This window comes from Panthera pardus, unplaced genomic scaffold (assembly GCF_024362965.1).
Source record: "Panthera pardus isolate Hobbes unplaced genomic scaffold, ASM2436296v1 HiC_scaffold_16, whole genome shotgun sequence".
Lineage (NCBI taxonomy): Eukaryota > Metazoa > Chordata > Mammalia > Carnivora > Felidae > Panthera > Panthera pardus.
In genome coordinates, this window is record NW_026526721.1 from 94,802,863 (window position 1) to 94,822,814 (window position 19,952).

The 19,952-nt window shown below is 36.4% G+C and overlaps 1 protein-coding gene across 1 annotated transcript in view; it reads right to left on the minus strand.

The window, feature by feature from the left end:
* Window positions 1-1,065: 1,065 nt before the first annotated feature.
* Window positions 1,066-19,952, minus strand: part of PRKCI (protein kinase C iota) — a 72,143-nt gene continuing 53,256 nt past the window's right edge. Inside the window, exons 12-18 of the mRNA XM_019440549.2 lie at window positions 18,289-18,424; window positions 13,259-13,346; window positions 12,125-12,250; window positions 10,694-10,773; window positions 8,474-8,563; window positions 7,977-8,092; window positions 1,066-3,870 (exon numbers count right to left, since the gene is read on the minus strand). Coding sequence (XP_019296094.1) covers window positions 3,783-3,870; window positions 7,977-8,092; window positions 8,474-8,563; window positions 10,694-10,773; window positions 12,125-12,250; window positions 13,259-13,346; window positions 18,289-18,424 — 724 coding nt within the window. The 3' untranslated portion in view covers window positions 1,066-3,782. The remainder of the gene's footprint in view (window positions 3,871-7,976; window positions 8,093-8,473; window positions 8,564-10,693; window positions 10,774-12,124; window positions 12,251-13,258; window positions 13,347-18,288; window positions 18,425-19,952) is intronic.

A 19,952-nucleotide genomic window follows, 5' to 3' on the forward strand; every position in this document is an offset into this window, starting at 1 on the left:
TTAGGTCTTTCATCCATTTTGAGTTTATTTTTGTGCCTGATGTAATCAAGCGGCCCGAGTTCATTTTTCTGCATGTTGCTGTCTGGTTTTCCCAGCACCATTTGCTGAAGAGACTGTCTTTATTCCATTGGATATTCTTTTCTGCTTTGTCAAAGATTAGTTGGCCATACATTTGTGGGTCTATTTCTGGGTTTTCTATTCTGTTCCATTGATCTGAGTGTCTTGTTTTTGTGACAGTACCATACCGTCTTGATGATTACAGCTTTGTAATACATCTTGAAGTCTGGGATTGTGATGCCTCCAGCTTTGGTTTTCTTTAAAATAAAATCTTTAAGCAGCACCTGGGTGGCTCAGTCTGCTAAGCATCTGACTCTTGATTTCAGCTCAGGTCATGACCTCATGGTTCTTCAGATCAAGCACTACGTGGGGCTCTGCACTGACAGCATGGAACCTATTTGGGATTCTCTCACAAAATCAATAAACATTTTTAAAAAGTCTTTAATAAAATAAAATGGTCAGACAGAGATCAGTCTTTGGTGGTTTTAATATATATACGCCCTAGCTCTCTGACAAGTGCACGGAGGAAAAAAGTAAAGGCACTTAAGATTTCATTCTCCTCGTGAAGGTAAGAAGACATTAAGTTAAGGTAAAGAGGTTTGTAAGTGTGGAGTGCCAGACTCACGCTTGTTATATATGGACACCAGCTACAACGGAGAAACAAGAAGGTCTGGAACTTTAGATCACGTTACAAAATAATTTGGGAATAATCTGTTCTGAATCTGTTTAAATTTGCTTCAGTTTTAAAACTGGTTAAAACTATGTTCAGCTGATTTCTTACTAATTTGTTTTCTAATAGAAGGGATGCATAGAAGGGCAAGTTTGAAAACACACTGAACAATATTTTATGGATGAATGTCTGCAATAGGGCATTAGTACTACCAAAATGCTGCTGTAAGTAAAGGAAAATTCCACACTCTAAAATTTTCACTTTTCTTCCTGAAAAAATTTTGATACACCCTGTTCTTACACAAATTTGATATGCTACATATTAAACATGTTCCAATCTTGATGAATATTAAACATTTTATTTAAAGATTTTAAAGTAAAAAAAAAAAACGGTACACAAGTACAGATATTATGATGATCAAGGCAGTATTCTGTAGGACATAAATCAAAACAGAATTTAAAAAGTAAATGTACAGGTACTAAACAAGTATAATACCTGATATCTAATTCAGGCTGCATTCACATAAAATGAGCTGACCACATACATGCTTATGCAATATAAATTTTTTCTTAGAACACCAAAATTCCAAACATTCTGTCAACTGCCTTATTCCCGCTGAGTATTTTGAGAGAACTTCTATATAATATAAAAACAACTGGCATGGCACTTAAAAACTACAAAAAACAGAACACAGTTAAAAACATATTTGTAATGCAATTCTGTATAAAATATACACAGTAAATGTTATTAGTTAAAAAAAATTTTTTTAAACACAAAAGACCACCCTGAATAATGGTTAAAACCTCATCGCAGAAAAATGTTCATCATTTGTAACATTATTGATAGAAAATGGATAGGATTTTTTGGGGGAAGAGATATCTAACTTGAAGAAGTCATTCAAAGTTTATTTAAAATTGTAGATAAGATAGTAATTCATTGCCTACCCCTTTCTCAAAACTTATCATGAATATTCTAATATATAACTACAGCCAAAATAAAAGAATAACTCAAAGAAAGTGTTTCTTAAAATAAGGCCCAAAGACCCAACAGAATTCTAAGGTGGGCCCAGCAATATGCATTTTAAACAAATGTCCCAGGTGATCGTTCCCCATTCTAAAATTTGGGAACTAATGCCCTAGGGGAGACAGTACCATTTAAAAGCAAGGTCATAAACATATTCCTGATATGTCAGAATTTTCTATAAGTTTATGATTTGAAGTGAATACTGCTTTTTTAAAACAAGTTTTAGGTATTAAGAAAAACATACATACTTCTTACATAAACATGGGAATGTATATAAACTTTTTCCTTTGAGGTTTTCATTGCTTTCAGATTTGGTCATTTGAAGAAAAATGAGTACATGGTCGGAAACTTCAGAAAAATTACATTTCAAATAAAAGGTAGCATCCAAAAAAAAAAATTATTAGATGCCTATAAATTTTAAATCATTATAAATTTAAGACTAGATAGCTTCCCCCCAAATTAAATTTTACTAAGATTGGACAATTGTGAGTAATTTAGATGATTATTGTTACTTTTTACATCCCTTTTCATTAAAAAAATATTTAGGGGCACGGCACCTGGGTGGCTCAGTTGATTGAGCATTCAACTTAAGCTCAGGTTGTGATCTCACAGTTGGGTGAGTTCGATCGAGCCCCATAGCAGGCTCGCCTGCTGTCAGCACAGTGCCCATTTCAGATCCTCTGTAACCCCCCTGCCCCTACCCCACTCACAAGCTCTCTCTCAAAAATAAACATTAAAAAAATATTCAAAATAAACGGATGCTATCACAGGCATCCCTTTAAATAATAAATCACTAAACACTAGTATTAATAAAAAATAATCTGAAGAACTCTGCCCCTGAAATGTATTCCACTCTGATTATATGTGTTACCCACTTAACAAAAACTCATTTAAGGAGCTGGAACTTGTGGAATATGTATGTCTGTGTTCTGAATATTTATTCATGTTGACCTTTTTTAATTTCACTGAAGACTCCATACTATAAACAGGGTCCAAAAGTATGGATAATGTGGTTTTGGTGAATAAATGAGTAAGGTTAAGACACTATTTGGAAGATAAAATACTTTTTATGTATATTAAGTTATAAGGAAAAAATTGCATATGTTCTGTCTCTACTGGATAATGGAATGCTTTTACAAGTTTGATAAGGAGTGCTTCCTTGTTATCTAAAACCATAAAAAGTCACTGTGGGATTACCATTGCACTTTTCTGGTGTTTTTCTTGTTTTTTTTTTTAATTTAAAACATTTTTAATTTCTATTTTTCTCCCTTTCTATATACTGAGAAATGCTCCATTCAAATGCATCCTGGTTCTTTGAATGACAGTTACTAACATTCCAGTTAAAGTTCTGGCTAAAGGGATAAGCTCAGAAGCTTACACCCCTATCCTAAGAAATCACTCATCAGTTTTTCAAAAATAGCTAATGATTTAGAATCTAATACTTAATAAAATGTGCCTGGTTTTTTTTCCTCAAGGAGAACCTGTATTCCCTAATTCTAAGCAAGTGACATCCTTTACTACCAATTTAATAACTGTTGCCTTAAAAATCAATAACTTAATTATCCAAGGCAATAAAACTTACAGCTGAATTTTTAAACACAAAGAACTCAGAAAGTAATAGGTAATATAAGTTGTTGTATTTTGAATTACTCTTCTATTCCAAAATTTAAAACTTTAAGGACTAAATGAAGAGTGACAAAAATCACAGTAGGTTTATGACACAATCCCATCATGTGCCTTAAACGCAGTGGTTAAGTATTTCCTTTAAACAAAAAGGACAACTTCATTACTCATCAGTAGGCTGCTGGATTACCAGTATAACTGAATGTTGACACGACCGTCTGGAAACTAGTTTCATTTTCTTTTTCATAGTTAGATGTAATAATTGACTCTTACAGCCAACAATAGAAGATACTGAATGCTTTTTTTGTAGGTAAGAAATATAAAATGGTTCATTGTATCCAGGCTGGTAACGAGTTTATTCATGCATTAAATGGCAACACAAGCAAAATGCACAGTTGGAAAATGAGGATCAGACACATTCTTCTGCAGACATCAAGAGAGGATTGATGTACTCAAAACCTTCAAATTCAGACTGATCAATCTTCCTCACAATGTCACTGTTGAAAGAAAAATAAATTAATTTTCATAATCTAGATTTCTTCAACTTTTTATTTAAATGGTAAACAAAAATTAAAAAACAAAAAATAAGGCTAATTTATATAAATTATGGGGGAAGAAATCTACAAGTGTTTAGATTAATCCCAAAACATCTTCTAGAAGAATCAAGAGTACTGAAAATAAAAGACTAACAATCCTGTAAGCAGGTTTAGAACTAAAAGGTAGTCCAAAATTGAAGGCTAGAAATTAAAAGTCACAAATTGTCACAACTCTGGTTAATCTTAACTTTGGACCTGAACAACATTCATACTTAGAGGCGAACATCCAGGTCTGAATTAGCATTCAATTTAGTAGTCACCTCAACAGGAAGATGGTGACAAGAAGGCCCAGAAGAAGTTAGCCAAAAGGAAAAGGCAATAGGGACAAGTACATAGAAAGACCTAGAATAAGGAGAGGACACCACAGGGAGGTCATGGGTCATAGGGTATAGAGATGTTGGCATTCTGTTATACTGGGTTTCTAATTTAATATGCAGTAAGAGTAATACCAATGAATATTTGAATACTTAAATGCACACACCATACTGCAGAGCAAAGTTACCCAGGATACAGTCCCTTCCTTTGAGGAGGGAAGGTATCCCATATAAAGAAAAGCTACAAGGGAAAGCAGTACCTGCTAAGTTTCATATGGGACAGCTAAGTCTTGATCTAAGCACAGTTCTAATGAGAAGGGTGACTTCTAGTTGCAGAAATTGAGAAAGCCAGCATTCATTCCACAACCACTTACTGAAGAGAATTATGAAAGACTATGTTAGGTCTGGGAAAGCGCCAAGTAATTTACTGGAGTTGAAAGCACAGGAACAGAAGCATGTCAAAGGTAGATGATCTGGGAGGAAGGTAATGGCCAGTTAAAGGAAGCCAGTAATGCTTACTAGAGTAAGGAGTTTCACCTTTATTCATCAAAGACCTGGTTGCATTTGAGGTAGCTCAGCAAGATGGAGAAGATTCCAGTATGTAATGAAGGAGGCATACAGAGGGAACAGCATGAGCAAAGGTAACAGCACACTATCCGGGGATGTGGAGTGATGGAGGCTGGTCAGAACACAGCATTTGTGTTGGAGCACAGTGAGAGAGGGCTGGAGGCAGTGACTGCTGCCTGAGATGACAGGTTTTATCTTCTAGACAAGGAGGAGGTTACTGGAGGCTTCTGACAAAGGGGGTTAAAAAACTGGTGGTGCTACTGCAGGAGATGTACAGGATGGGTTGCAAAGCAAAGGATGAGCCTGATCAGGAGGATGGTGTAATATTCTACGCATGATTTGAAAGAGGTGTGAATGGGGCTGACGACAATGGGAACAAAAACGAAGGATCTGACACAAGTGATGAAGTAAAGAAAGAACAGACAAGGAGTTGGCAGCTGAACACATTATCGTTTGTTAAGGAAAAGGAAGCATCAATAATCATGGACATTTTGGATCTGAATGCAGGAACACATGATGGGATAATGAGCACAAAAAAGTAAATAAAAATAAGAAACTGATTGGGAACAACAGAAAAAGAGACCATAAAGAGTCATTTCTTTTTCTTTTCTTTTCTTTCCTTTTTTAAAAGTAATTTCTACACCCGATGTGGGGCTCGAACTCACGACCCTGAGATCAAGAGTCGCATGCTCCCCTGAGTGAACCAGCCAGGTGCCCCAAGAAGTCATTACCTTTATTTCAGATTTTGCATGTCTGAGGTGCTTGTCTGACAAACCAGGGAAGATGTTTAAACAAGCAGATAGAAATGCAGTTCAGGAGAGATACCAGGTGGGGGGTGCTTTAGGAACTATGGCTCATTTACTCTTCACAGCAGCCTTTTGAGGTAGGCAGTAAGAGAAGAAATAGGCTCAGAGAAGTTATGAAATTTGAACCCAGGTTACTCAGTTGGTAAGAGGTGAGGTCAGGATTCAAATTCCTATCTTTTGATTAAATTTAGTGTTCTTTTTAATACATGACACTGTCAGAATAATGACTTTCGTACATTACTCTCTCCTTTGGTAGACAGTAAGCTTTTTTGTGAGACTGGCCTACATCTTAATCGTCTTTAATGCCCAGTACTTAGCACAAGGCCTTTTGCTCAAAAACCATTTGCCAATTTAGCTGGGTGTGATTTAAATAGCTGGTATCAGTGATGTGGGGCTGGCCTAAATCTCCAAGGAACAAAGTGCATATAGCAAAAAGGCGGCTGTTACGAACAGACTGTGGAACATCTCAGTCTTGAGGGGACAGGGGAAAAAGGATGATAAGTGGTCACAGAGATGAAGCAGACCAGGATGGGTAGTGCCCAACAAAGCAAGGCCATGAGTACCAAATGCTTCACAGACATCAGGGGAGATGAGGACTGATCAAAACACGCTTTAAAAATCAGAAATCAACAGGGACGCCCGGATGGCTCAGTCGGTTAAGTATCTGACTTCAGCTCAGGTCATGATCTCACAGTCCGTAAGTTCAAGCCCTGTATCGGGCGGGCTCTGTGCTGACAGCTCGGAGTCTGGAGCTTGCTTCGGATGCTGTGTCTCCCTCTCTCTCTGCCTCTCCCTCTCTCAAGAAATGAATAAACATTAAACAAAAATCAGAAATTGACAAATCAACTCAACCATCAAAAGCCAAAAAAGCAGGTTAAATTGTAAAGAGTTAAAGTGCAGGTAGTAAGAAAAGTACAAGACAATCAATGTTGACTACTCTGAAGGAGTTTGATGGAGATACTGCTTATTTATTTTTCTTTTACCATGAGCATTGAGTAATTATCTTGAAAAGAAAATGAGGGAAGAAAATATGGTGGTTTAAAGATGTGCTAAGATCCAGGGGGCAAATTAGGATATCTGAGCATGTTTATAAATAGAAGAAGAGCAGCAGGAAAAGAGAAAGAAGGTGGGGTAGTGGACATAACTGACAAAATGAAATCCTGGCAGAAGCTAAGGAAACAGATCTAGGAAAATGGAGCACCCCTTGCAAAAGAGGGATAGCCTTCCAAGAATAGGGAAGAAGAAAAAGGAGGTGGGAGAGACAGCAATTCTGAGATGCAAGATGGTCTGTGACAGCTGAAAACAGAGCAAGCTCACACCAGGCAGGTCTCAATCCTTGCAGTCAAGCTAAGGCAAGGTTAGTCCGTTAGAAGTGGTGAAGGCAGAGGTAGGACTGAAGGCTTCCAAAATGTAGAGACGGTTTGAACAGCTGCATGAGGAATGTGGTAAGAATTAACAAGACAGAAGTGAAAATATGGCCAAGGAGTAAGGGCCTCCTTGAGATGACAGAATGAATCTGTAAAGAGAGGTAAACAATCAAATATGCCCAAATTATTCTAAACCATACTTTTAAAAAATGAACATACACATAAAAAATATGTCAGATCACCGCTGGCTAGACTTGGTAAGTTAATGTCATCTTTTTAACAAGCAATGTGGCAATACATATCAAGAGCTTTCAAAATTTCATACTCTTAAGTGGCACTTGGGTGGCTCGGTCAGCTGGGTGTCCGACTCTCGATTTCAGCTCAGGTCATGATCTCACAGTTTGTGAGTTTTGAGCCCCACATTGGGCTCTGCACTGACAGTGTGGAGCCAGCTTGGTATATTCATTCTCTCTCCCCCCCCCCCCATCCCCCTGCTCGTGTTTGTGCACTCTCAAAATAAATAAACTTAAATTTTCACTCTTTGATCTAATTCCCTCTCTGGGAATCTATCTTAAAGTAATACTCAGGAACTCAAAGACAGTCATCTTCAAAACAGTGCACTGCAGTGGAAAGAGCACGGGTTTCCATCCTGACTGCCACCTGACAGCTGTGTGACTCTGCTTGCCCTGTCTGGGTCTCACTTTCCTCATCTGTAAGAGGAAGATGACAGTAAGTAGATTTATCATGTTGTTGTGGGAATTAGAGATAAGGCACGTAAGGCAAAGTAGAAAAGGGCAGTCGTTATAACTTATAATAGTGTAATAGATTCAAATATCCCATAACTGAATGGCTAATTCAATTATGTTATAATCTGGTAATGAAGCACTGTGTAGCCACTAAAAATGAAACTTCCAAATAACTTCAGAAATATTTCAGTCTATAGAGTTACTTACTCGTCATCTGGAGTGAGCTGGACAGGTTCATTAGTAAACTGAGAATCAAAGTTGTCCAAACCGAATTCCCCAGAAATATTTGGTTTGAAGGGAGGTACCACCTGCTTTTGCTCCATCTAGAAAGACATATTAGATGACAGCTCAAGCCTACGTTCTTAGAAAAATTCCACCTCTACATTTCTCCTCTTCCCTCAGAAGCTTCCACATCCTATCACAGTGAGTCCTTAGGCATGGTTCAACGGTATTCACGATGATGGAAATAATGTACAAAACTGAACACTGATATAGGCCTTACTAATATTACAACCTGTTCCATTAAATTAATATTCTAAGCTTTTATTGTTTTAAAAGCTTTTTAAAAAGCACTTTAGAGTGTGGCTTAAGTTACTTAAGCTATGATATATTTGTTTTGTTTTTTTAACATTCTTTTAAGAGAATAAAATTTGGCCCAAGATAATAAGGATACCTAATATAGAAAACAATGACAATTTACATACCATATCCCAATCAACATTTCGAAAGAATGGGTGTCCCTGAATATCAGCAAATCCTGTTTGAGGATGACAACCCAATCGTTCCTTTGGGTCCTATGATGGAGAGAAATGTTTCAAGAACTGGATGGATATCATGCTTTAGAATAAATACATCCTCTTTGTGACCTGGGTTTTGTGTCTATTATATAATACCTTTATCTCTGAAATTACATCATAGTACAACACTAGACTTAAATGAATATCTGAAGCTTGTGACGAGTACAATTTCCTCATGGCTCTGTCTCCGGCTATCATGTGATTATAGTGGATATAGGTCACTACTCCTTGCTACAGGAAAAGGGGAGGGAAAAGAGAGCAGCACAATCATTTCAGCAGCATCCACCTATTTCTTTGGCACAGGTTATTGTGCTGGTCAAAATATACAAACCCCGAAACTTCACAAGTGTGTTCTTAGCTCATTTGTAAAGCTCTATGTCCAATTACAGCAACAAAACAATATAATCTGTGTATAACCATGATACAACCATTATGTGACCCACTGGACTAAGGAGCTGTAACTTACAAACAGTCTTGGCTTATTCATTACTGTGAATGAGAACATGTTACCATTTTCCTTTCCAATAAAAGCCATTTTATTTTGAACATTAAAACCTCTCACCTTCATTTTGCAGCGTGCTAACACTTAGATTTCCATTTTAAATCTTTCTCCATCTAAAGTACTCAAAAGCTTCAATTTCTCGTTTTGTTAAAATTCATCATTATCTATATTTACCTTAGATGATAAATGCACATCAACCTACTTTTTCTAACCTACAATTTATTTAAGAAAATATTTATGATTGCCAAGATCACCATAATACAATAAGCTTATCTGGTCTCTGTCCCAGGTTCCTGACACAGCTTCTAAAACCTGAGTGAGTAATTTCCTGAGTGAGCCAATTATCTTTTGTTATTCACAAGTCCCTTTCAATTACACCTGAGTTTATACTAATAATGTGACTCTCGGTGGGCTGGTAGATAGCTCAGGATGGGATCTGGTTGCCGGAGGAACCATCCATGTGATCAGAGAGTTGTAACTTTAAGCCTCATTTTCAGAGGGGTGGAGGTCAACTACCAATGGCTAATGATTCAATCAATTGTGTCAATGTAATGGAACCTCCATAAAGCCCTCTGAACCACAGGGTTTGGAGAGCTTCTGGGTTGGTGAATATGTCCATATGCTGGGAGACACGGAGGGTGTGTACCCTAACTCCACAGGGACAGAAACTCCTGTGCTCAGGATCCTTTTGGACTCCACCCTGTGTATCTTTTCATCTGGCTGTTCATTTGTATCTTTTTTTTTTATAACCAACCAGTGATAGCAAGTAAACTATTTTCCTGAGTTCTGTGAGCCATTCTAGCGAATTACTGAACCTGAGGTGTGAGAATTGTGGGAAGCTCAACTCTGTAGCCAAGTCAGACAAAAATGTGGGTACTCAATACTCATGACTCATGACTGGCACTTGAGGTGAAGATAGTTTTATAGGACTGAGCCCTTAAACCCCTGGAATCTGATGGTAACTCTGGGTAGTTAGTATCAGAAATAAACTGAATTGTAATACACCAAGTTTATGTCTAGAGAGGTGGAGAATTGGTTGTTGGTGTGGAAAAAACCTACACATTTGGTGTTAGAAGTGTTATGAGTAAAAACCATTCAGAATCATAATCTTAGATCCTAAAACTCTTCTAACCTACCGACCACAACGAAGAATTGAATGGTCTTCAGATTTTTTAAGAACCAATGATAGCATTTCATTTCTTCTGAATTTTATCTGATTACAGGGCTTTTGACATGATAATCTGTACAGAACACTACTGTCCCAAGTGCTCAATAAGGAAAGAGATCTATGAATAATAATCCAAAGAAAACTGAGTAACAAAGCTGTAAGTACGATTGAGGCTATCCCCAAAGATGTAATGTTTCCCTAATTGAGTACATGGTATATATATCATCTACATTAAAAACCCATATGTAATATATAGCTGGTAGTGACTTACACTGTCAAAATGGAAAGGACAATTCATCTCAGGATCTAATACTCTTTGGTAAAGAGATAAGTTCCAGATCTAACTGAAAAAAAATTATTATACGCTAGTGTTTTGGAATATTACACTGCCTGAACCTCTACTTAGTGTCATCTATACAGAGATAAACTGCTGAAGATTTTTACATTCAATTTATACCTTGTTGAGAAAACTCTTCAGGACACTTGCAGCTTTTACAGACAGAGAGCGTGGTATGCGAATTTGTTTTTCCAAAATAACTAGAAAGATAAAATAGTGGCATTATATTTCACTTTTACATAGCTTCAATTTTACATTTTTATTATGAGCTACTTAAGGGCGTTCTCGAAGAAAAAAATAAGGTATTACATATACTACTTCAGCGTCTCATGTGCTTTCTCAGACTCGCTCCTCTCCTTCCCTCTCAGAGAGCCTCTTCTCTGAATGCTGTCCTTATCATTTACATGCATATTTTATTCTTTGACTACCTTACTGTGCCTCAGTTTCCTCATCTGTAAAATTAGAATAAAAATAATACCTACTTCATGGGGTTGTTATGAGGTTTACATGAGTTAATAGCTACAAAATGTGAGGTACATGTTACTATACTCAATTTTATTAGACATTGCCAAGCTGTTCTCCAAAGCTGTTAAATCAATTTTCACTGCTTGCCAGCAGTCTATGAGAGTTCCACTTACTCCATCCACATCCTCACCAGCCCTGGTATTATCGGACTTTAAAATTTCTGGCAAATGCATGGGCAGGAAATAGTAGCTCATTAATGTTTTAATGTGCAAACCCCTAATTACTAGTGAAGCTGAATGCTTTTTCATATATTCCATGGCCATCTGGATTTTCTGTTACATGAAACAGCTATTCATTTCCTGTGATGGCCTTAATTATTAAATGTAGAATTTCATGGAAATCTTTGGACTGGGTGTTGGGAGCAGGGGGTGATCCCTTGTCTTTTTTTTTTTTTTTCCTGTTTGAGTCTTTGTATTTCCAATTGTGGGCCTTCTTTTCTTCACCTTTTGATCTTCTTATATTCTTGGTACCCCACTTTTTCCTCCATATTGTTCTTGGACTTATGCACTCAGCCTCGGGGTCCATGTGGAAAGATATTCCTCTCTAGCCACAGGATTCCTTCTTCTAATCTCTGTGATATACAATCTGAAGGAACTTTTTGTTATAATTCTGAGTATGAGAAAGTAGTTGGTAAATGGGACTGAAGGAATAGAAGTAGGAAGATATATTTTCAAAAAAATGAAGGGGTGCCTGGGTGGCTCCGTTGGTTGGGCATCTGACTCCTGATTTCAGCTCAGGTCATGATCTTGCAGTTCGTGAGTGTGAGCCCCACGTTGGGCTCTGTGCTGACAGTGCAGAGCCTGCCTGGGATTCTCTGTCTCCCCCTCTCTCTGCCCTTCCTTCTCTCACTCTCCTTCTCTCTCTCTCTCTCTCAAAAGTAAATATTAAAAAAAAAATGAAGACCTACATATTAAGAAGTATATTGTCCAATTATTCTCCTCTTACTCAAGGTAAAAATCTGAGCCATCCTCATTCATACTCTAGAATAGGTTATTCACAGAGAATCTGTAAAATACCGCAAATTACCTTGGAAAAGATAATCCTCTGTGTTTTGATCAGGGTTATCCGAGCTTCCAACAATATCAAATGGAGATCTGCCTGCCATCATCTCAAACATTAGTACTCCAAGAGCCCACCAGTCGACACTGAAACCTTCAAAAAAGGAATTTTTTGAAGCAACAAATTATTCTGCATTCTTAAAAGTCAGTAACTTGAGATTCATTTCATTGTATAATTAAAAATTAAACATAATGAAAAATAAACTCTAAATGCATTATAACTATCATGGTTGGCAGTGAAGATTATAGGAATATTTCACTTATCAACAAGGGGAGGTACCTAAAAGATAACTTTAAAAATAAAATATTGGGGAAAAAATATTGGAAATGAAACACCAAGTTCCTTCTCCCAAATATGCCTGTAATTTCAGACTCATAGTCTGTATCTTTTTTTTTTTTTTTTTTGAGGATATAATTAAATTGTATTTGAGAATAACTTTCGTGGGTCTGAAACTTGATCTTCTGCTAGTTGATTAAAGATCCTTGAAGAACCTTGGAATCAGATTCTGAACGCTGTCAGAAGTACCATCCTCCTTCACATCTGCTGAAATCAGAGGGCCAGAACCCAAGAAGTCCAATGTTTTGAGATAAATATATTCTCTGGTTCCTGACAAGCAGTCAATCTCTCCCTCATTTTTCAGATTCCTGGAGGAAATATCCCAGGAAATGTGAACAATCTTCCAGGGGTTCATGACTTTGTAGTCACATGGCTAAAGTTTAAATCCTTACTCTGCCACTTTCTAGCTGTATGATCTCGGGCAAGTTATCTAAACTTTCTGTAAAATGGGAATTAACAATGCTTACCTCCTAGGATTATTGAGAAGATTAATTTAGTTAATATAATGTAAACTGCTTGGATTAGTGCCTAGAACTTTTAGTGTTGCCATTAATAAAATATTCAAATCTGTACCCCCAAATACTGCTAAGGTCCCACTGTCTCTTATTTCATATTTTAGGGTTTTCATGTAGGTTTTAAGGGGATCAAGGAAGTTTATATTAATAAGATTAGTATTTAAATACTACAGAGTACTATAATGCAGTGGGTACCACATTTAACCACCCATCTAGCACTTAGCTAAAATAACACCTATTTATTTATTACCATAATCTTCTCCTCTTAAAATTTCAGGAGCAATGTAATTGGGAGTACCGCAAAAAGTGCTGGTTGTATCTCCTGGCCGTAATCCTTCCTTTTAGAAAAAATAAAAAAGAAAGAAAAAAGAGAAAAGAAATAATCAGATCAAAAATTATCTTTTAAATTCATCTCTTTTATTTCATTTGTTATATAAGCTCAGCATCTACAGGTAATATATTAAGCTTAAATAAAATATTACTAGTACAGTTGTCTTTATTATTAAAATCATGAGTTGCCCCTAAATAGCTTAAAGAAAGCCTGTCCTCATTCGATGTTGGTGGACAGTTCAATTAAAATAAAAATTGTACTTGAGGGGCGCCTGGGTGGCTCAGTCAGTTGAGCGTCCAACTTCGGCTCGGGTCATGATCTCACAGTCTGTGAGTTCGAGCCCCGTGTCGGGCTCTGTGCTGACAGCTCAGAGCCTGGAGCCTGTTTCGGATCTGTGTCTCCCTCTCTCATGCTCTGTCTCTCTCTGTCTCAAAAATAAATAAACGTTAAAAAAATTAAAAAAAAAAATTGTACTTGAAATTATTTATTTATTTTATTTTTTTTTTTAATTTTTTTTTTTAACATTTCTTTATTTTTGAGACAGAGAGAGACAGAGCATGAACAGGGGAGGGTCAGAGAGAGAGGGAGACACAGAATCTGAAACAGGCTCCAGGCTCTGAGCAGTCAGCACAGAGCCCGACGCAGGGCTCGAACTCGCGAGATTGTGACCTGAGCCGAAGTCGGACGCTTAACCGACTGAGCCACCCAGGCGCCCTGATACTTGAAATAATTTATATTCAGGTAAAAATTTAATATAAAAATTTTAATTATATGAGTAAAAGGAATCATATTTTATGAAGAAAAGCACTTTAAATCCCACCTGCTAACACAAGCACTGTTGGTTGTTTTTCCTAAGGCACAAATTTTTTGGCTTTGTATTTCAATAGCTACTAGATGGAAAAAATTAAGGCAGAAGACACTAATGTGTATAACAGAAAAACTACACACTGAGAAATGGAACAATCACCAAAAATTTATAACAAACTTGTATGCACCTAACAACACAGCCTCAAAACACAAAGTAAAAATAGACAAATTAGAAGAATTTCACAATCCCTGCTATGGAATGGACATTTGTATGCCCCCCCTCCCCTGCCATTCATATGTTGAAGACTTAATGTGATAACACTGGGAGACCGGAGACTTTGGGAGGTAATTAGTTATTAGGGATGATGGGATTAGTGTCTTTATAAGAGGAAGAGAACTCCCTCTTTCTCTCCCTGCCATGTAAGAATACAACAAAAAGACACATCTGCAAACCGTGAAGAATGCCTTCACCCATCTGCAAGCCATGAAGAGTGCCTTCATGCATCTGCAAACCATAAAGAGTGCCTTCACCAGACACTGGATCTACTAGCACTTTGATCTTGAACTTCCCAGTCTCCAGAACTATGAGAAATAAATGTCTGTCTTTTAAGCCACTTAGTCTACAGTATATTGATATAGCAGGCTGAACTGATAATACAATCCCAAATCATGACAGGTGATTTCAAAACATCTGTATCAGAAAATGACATATCATACAGACAAAAAAATTAGTAAGCAGAAAAAGATTTGACAAAAGCTAAATATATATATGTATATATAAAATATACATATACATATATAATATACATACATATGTATATTATACATATGTATGCATACATATAATATGTATATACATACATATACATATTATACATATACATATGTATACATACATATAATATGTATATACCTACATATAATATACATACATACATACATACAAATATGTATAATCTATGTGTACATGAGGAGAAAAGGGGAAAGAAAAGAGAGAGTGTGAAGGCCATAGACTCCCTGCATGCAAAAAAGAGATTATATATCCTTTTTAAAGTACATATGGGATACTGACCAAATACTAAGTCACAAAGGAAATCTCAATATATTTTCAAAGAACTAATATCATTCAGACCATTTTCTGGCCACAAGGCAATTAAATAAGATATCAACAATAAAAAGATAGTTTAAAAACAAGCTAACTAACAGTAAATTTACAATTAAGTAAAAGGCAATTCATTTTTGTGAGTTTTATTAAGTAATGCATGCCCATTATAATAACCTCAAAAATATGTAAAAGTAAACAGAATGTATGATGCTACATAATAGAACATACAACAACACATATAGAAACAGACAATGCCAGGGGCGCCTGGGTGGCCCAGTCGGTTAAGCGTCCGACTTCAGCTCAGGTCATGACCTCGCGGTCCGTGAGTTCGAGCCCCACATCGGGCTCTGTGCTGACAGCTCAGAGCCTGGAGCCTGCTTCGGATTCTGTGTCTCCCCCTCTCTCTGCCCCTGCTTGTGCTCTATCTCTCAAAAATAAAGAAACATTGAAAAAAAAAAAGTTTAAAAAAATAAAAATAAAAAAAGAAACAGACAATGCCATACTTTAAAACTCTATTTAATGTTATTTATAAACATTTTATATTGTTATGAAGTTTTGGCAAACATCTTCTAAATGACTTTATAATGCTATGTTTTGTGGTCACTCTATAATTTCCCCTAATTATTCTCCTTACCAGCCATTTAGATCATTTAAAATATTTAAAATATTTATCACCAACTACAAGAAAAAAATTTTGGTCATAAACCTTTTCTCATAGGCCAAAAAATTTACTCAGGATATCCCGGAGGCAGAAAAGATATTTGCAAATGATGTATCAAAGGGTTAGTATCCAAAATCTATAAAGAATTTATCAAACTCAACACCCAAAAGACAAATAATCCAGTGAAGAAATGGGCAAAAGACATCCAGATGGTTAACAGACACATGAAAAGATGCTCAACATCACTCATCATCAGGGAAATACAAATCAAAACCATGATGAGACACCACCTCATACCTGTCAGAATGGCTAAAATTAACAACTCAGACAACAACAGATGCTGGCAAGGATATGGAGAAAGAGGAACCCTTTTGCACTGCTAATGGGAATGGAAACTGGTGCAGCCACTGGGAAAGTGGCTACTTTGGAAAACAATATGGAGGTTCCTCAAAAAATTAAAAATAGAACTACCCTATGACCCAGCAATTGCACTACTAGGTATTTATCCAAAGGATACAGGTGTGCTGTTTCGAAGGGACACATGCACCCCAATGTTTATAGCAGCACTATAGACAATAGTCAAAGTATGGAAAGAGCCCAAATGTCCAGATGAATGGATAAAGAAGATGTGGTATATATACACAATGGAGTATTACTCAGCAATCAAAAACAGTGAAATCTTGCCATTTGCAACAACATGGATGGAACTTGAGTGTATTATGCTAAGTGAAATTGGTCAGTAAGAGAAAGACAATTATCGTATGACTTTACTCATATGTGGAAGTTAAGGTACAAAACAGATGAACATAAGGGAAGAGAAGCAAAAATAATATAAAAACAGGGAGGGGAACAAAATATAAGAGACTTTTAAATATAGAGAACTGAGGGTTGCTGGAGGGGGTTCTGCGTCAGGGGTGGGCTGAATGGGCAAGGGGAATTAAGGAAGACACTTGTTGGGATGAGCACTGGACATTATACGTAGGGGATGAATCACTGGATTCTACTGCTGAAATCATTATTGCACTATATGCTAACTAACTTGGATGTAAATGTAAAAAAAGAATATCCCAGAGGCAGAAGTTCTAAATCAAAGACTGTGCCTGTATATCTTTAAGATTCCTGATACATCCTCACCAAACTGCTTTACAAACAGTTATAACAACGCATACACTCACAATGACATAGAAGAATGCCATTTCTTCAGACTCTTGTAAGCAGACTATTATAATTAAAAAAAAAACAAAACAGTATCTGGCATGCAAAAATAAAGACTATTTTAATGTGTACACTTTCTAACAAGGTTAACATTTTTAATGGGTTTTTTGTTGTTGCTGTTCAGCTTTATTTTCCTTTGACAAATTATAGGACATTTTTCTTTTGAAGTAAGAAAAAAATCCCCTGGTAAAAAAGTGACAAAGATAAAAAAAACGTATCACAAATCTCATAAAAAATGGATATATAGGGGTTTGCCTACTAAATGTTTACTTGTTTATAACTAAAGATGTGTATAATAGAAAATTTTAAGGAAATAGAAATTTAATATAAGAAAAGATAAAAATGCCTGAGTTTTGTACCTAAAAGCAAAAATACCTGAGGTAAAGATTTTCTTTTAAGGTCATTACCAAGAGATAATGGCATTAAATCTTCAATACTGTTAGAGTGTCTTACTTAATGTTAGCATTTAAATAGTTTAAATAGTCTCCAAGCTCTGGAGGCACTTCCTTCAGGTAAATGGGAGAGTGTGATCCATTCGTTTACATGCTTGTTGCCATATTACTGTGTGCAGATAATTCTGGCCCAGCTACTACAACAAGGAGAGTAGCACCCTACACATTTTGTGGAAAAACACTGGACTCTTAAATAAAAAACTGTTACAAAAAGAATATAGGTCCGAGAAATAAAGGACATGTCCTGAGAGTAACTGAAATTCTTATTTTGTTCTACTGTACTTTATGTCAGATATTTAAATTTTAAACACAAAAAATGAGACATTTCCTGGGAAAATCTTGAATACATTATCACGAGTCACAATTAAATGGCGAAAACTAGAAGGTGACGCGCAAGTAGTTATGCTAAAGTCATGGGATTGCAGACAATTTTTATTTCCAAATTTTCTCCCATACTTTCACAACATTCAAAATAAAATGTTACAGACAATAAAAAGAAATTAACTCTTATTATAGCACATATAACAGTCACGGAAAATACGGACTTTTGTAAATGATTAGAAAACATGTATATTTTTCTTTGTGCTAAAATTCCAAAAAGCATCCCAAACAGGGTAGCAATCATTTCTCCATCTTTAAGTATTGTTATTTTACCAAAACAATTTTATGAGCTGCTGAGACCTTCTGATTAACTAGAAATGCCTCTCACCTTACACATGCCATAGTCAGTCAGTTTGATATGTCCTTCTGAGTCCAGCAATACATTGTCCAATTTCAAATCTCTATAAATTATCCCTCGTTCATGAAGATAATTTAATGCTAGACTGATTTCTGCAGAGTAAAATCTAAAAAGAAAAATAACTCATTTGATTCAAATTTCGGAATTGTGGTAAGTTTCTAGAAGAGGTTATTTAAGTCCTATCCCCATCTGCAAATGAAAACACCAAAATCGTGTCAAAAGATTTTTTTCTCCCTATGTTTTTAGAAATGACACCAAAACACAAACTGAAGTACACTTTAAAATATCTTAAGGGTGCCTGGGTGGCTCAGGTCATTGAGTGTCTGACTTCAGCTCAGGTCATGATCTCGTGGTTCGTGGATTCGAGCTCCCTATCAGGCTCTGTGCTGACAGCATAGAGCTTGCTTGGGATTCTCTCTCCTCTCTCTGTGCCCATCCCCTGCTCGAGCATGCGCGCATGTGCGTGCACTCTCTCGCACATGCTTGCTCTCTCAAAATAAATAAACTTTTAAAAAATTAAAAAGAAATAAAGAAAAAAATACCTGAGCCCAAAACACTATTACAGAAGTTCCAGTCTACATTGAACCCATACTTTTCAAAAAATTATTAATTTGAAAGTCTCAAACAGAAGTTCTTAATCTGGGTCCTTCCATAGACTTCAGACAGTCCACACTGCTACAACCAGAGGCTCAGTTGTGCGTACGTGTGTACATCTACATCTCCTCCCTCTACAGAGTTTCCATAGCTTCTATCACTTCTCTAAGAGACAAATGATCTCTCCAAATGCTAAGAATCATTGATTGGTCTAGAATTAAAAAAAAAAAAAAAAAATACTAAAAGTTTAACTCAAACTATAAAATGCATACCAAAATTCTAGAAAATGAATTATCCTACAACCATACCATTTAACATCAAAGAGAGGGTTTTTTAAAAACTGCCACTAACTCATTGGCGATAACCAGAACTTTTGACCTGAACAATGAGAATAAAACACTCAAGTTGGTTTATTGCTACCTTGGGGAATGTTATCATGATCATGTTTGGAGGTACATAACACAAACCTTCTCAGTTACTTAATTCTATGAATAGAGAACCTGAGCCCTTATTTTGTACTTTGGTTCCCAGAAAAGCACAAAACCAGAACTGACACTTTAATACGTAAAAACTACTTTCCCCATGTCCAGCTGAACAAACAAGGCACAAATACAGGCTCTGGTCACAATTAGAAATGTCATTTGCGGCTCTGCTATGAAGGGCAACCATTTAATAAAGACTAAATAAATGAACATACAGGAAATTAAAACAAAACACAGTTTGGTCTGAGATTAGATTAGTACAATTTCTACCTTTTTATAAAATTGAAGGATAGTATCTCTTTTTGATAAGAAAGAATCAATGTATTAGCAAGATTTCCACTAAATTGGGGCATCTGGGTGGCTCAGTTGGTTAAACGTCCGACTTTGGCTCATGTCATGGTCTCACTGTTTGTGAGTTCGAGCCCTGCATCAGGCTTTGTGCTGACAGCTCAGAGGCTGGAGCCTGCTTCAGATTCTGTGTCTCCCTCTCTCTCTCTGACCCTCCCCCACTTGCACTCTTTGTCTCTCTCTCTCTCTCTCTCTCAAAAATAAACACTA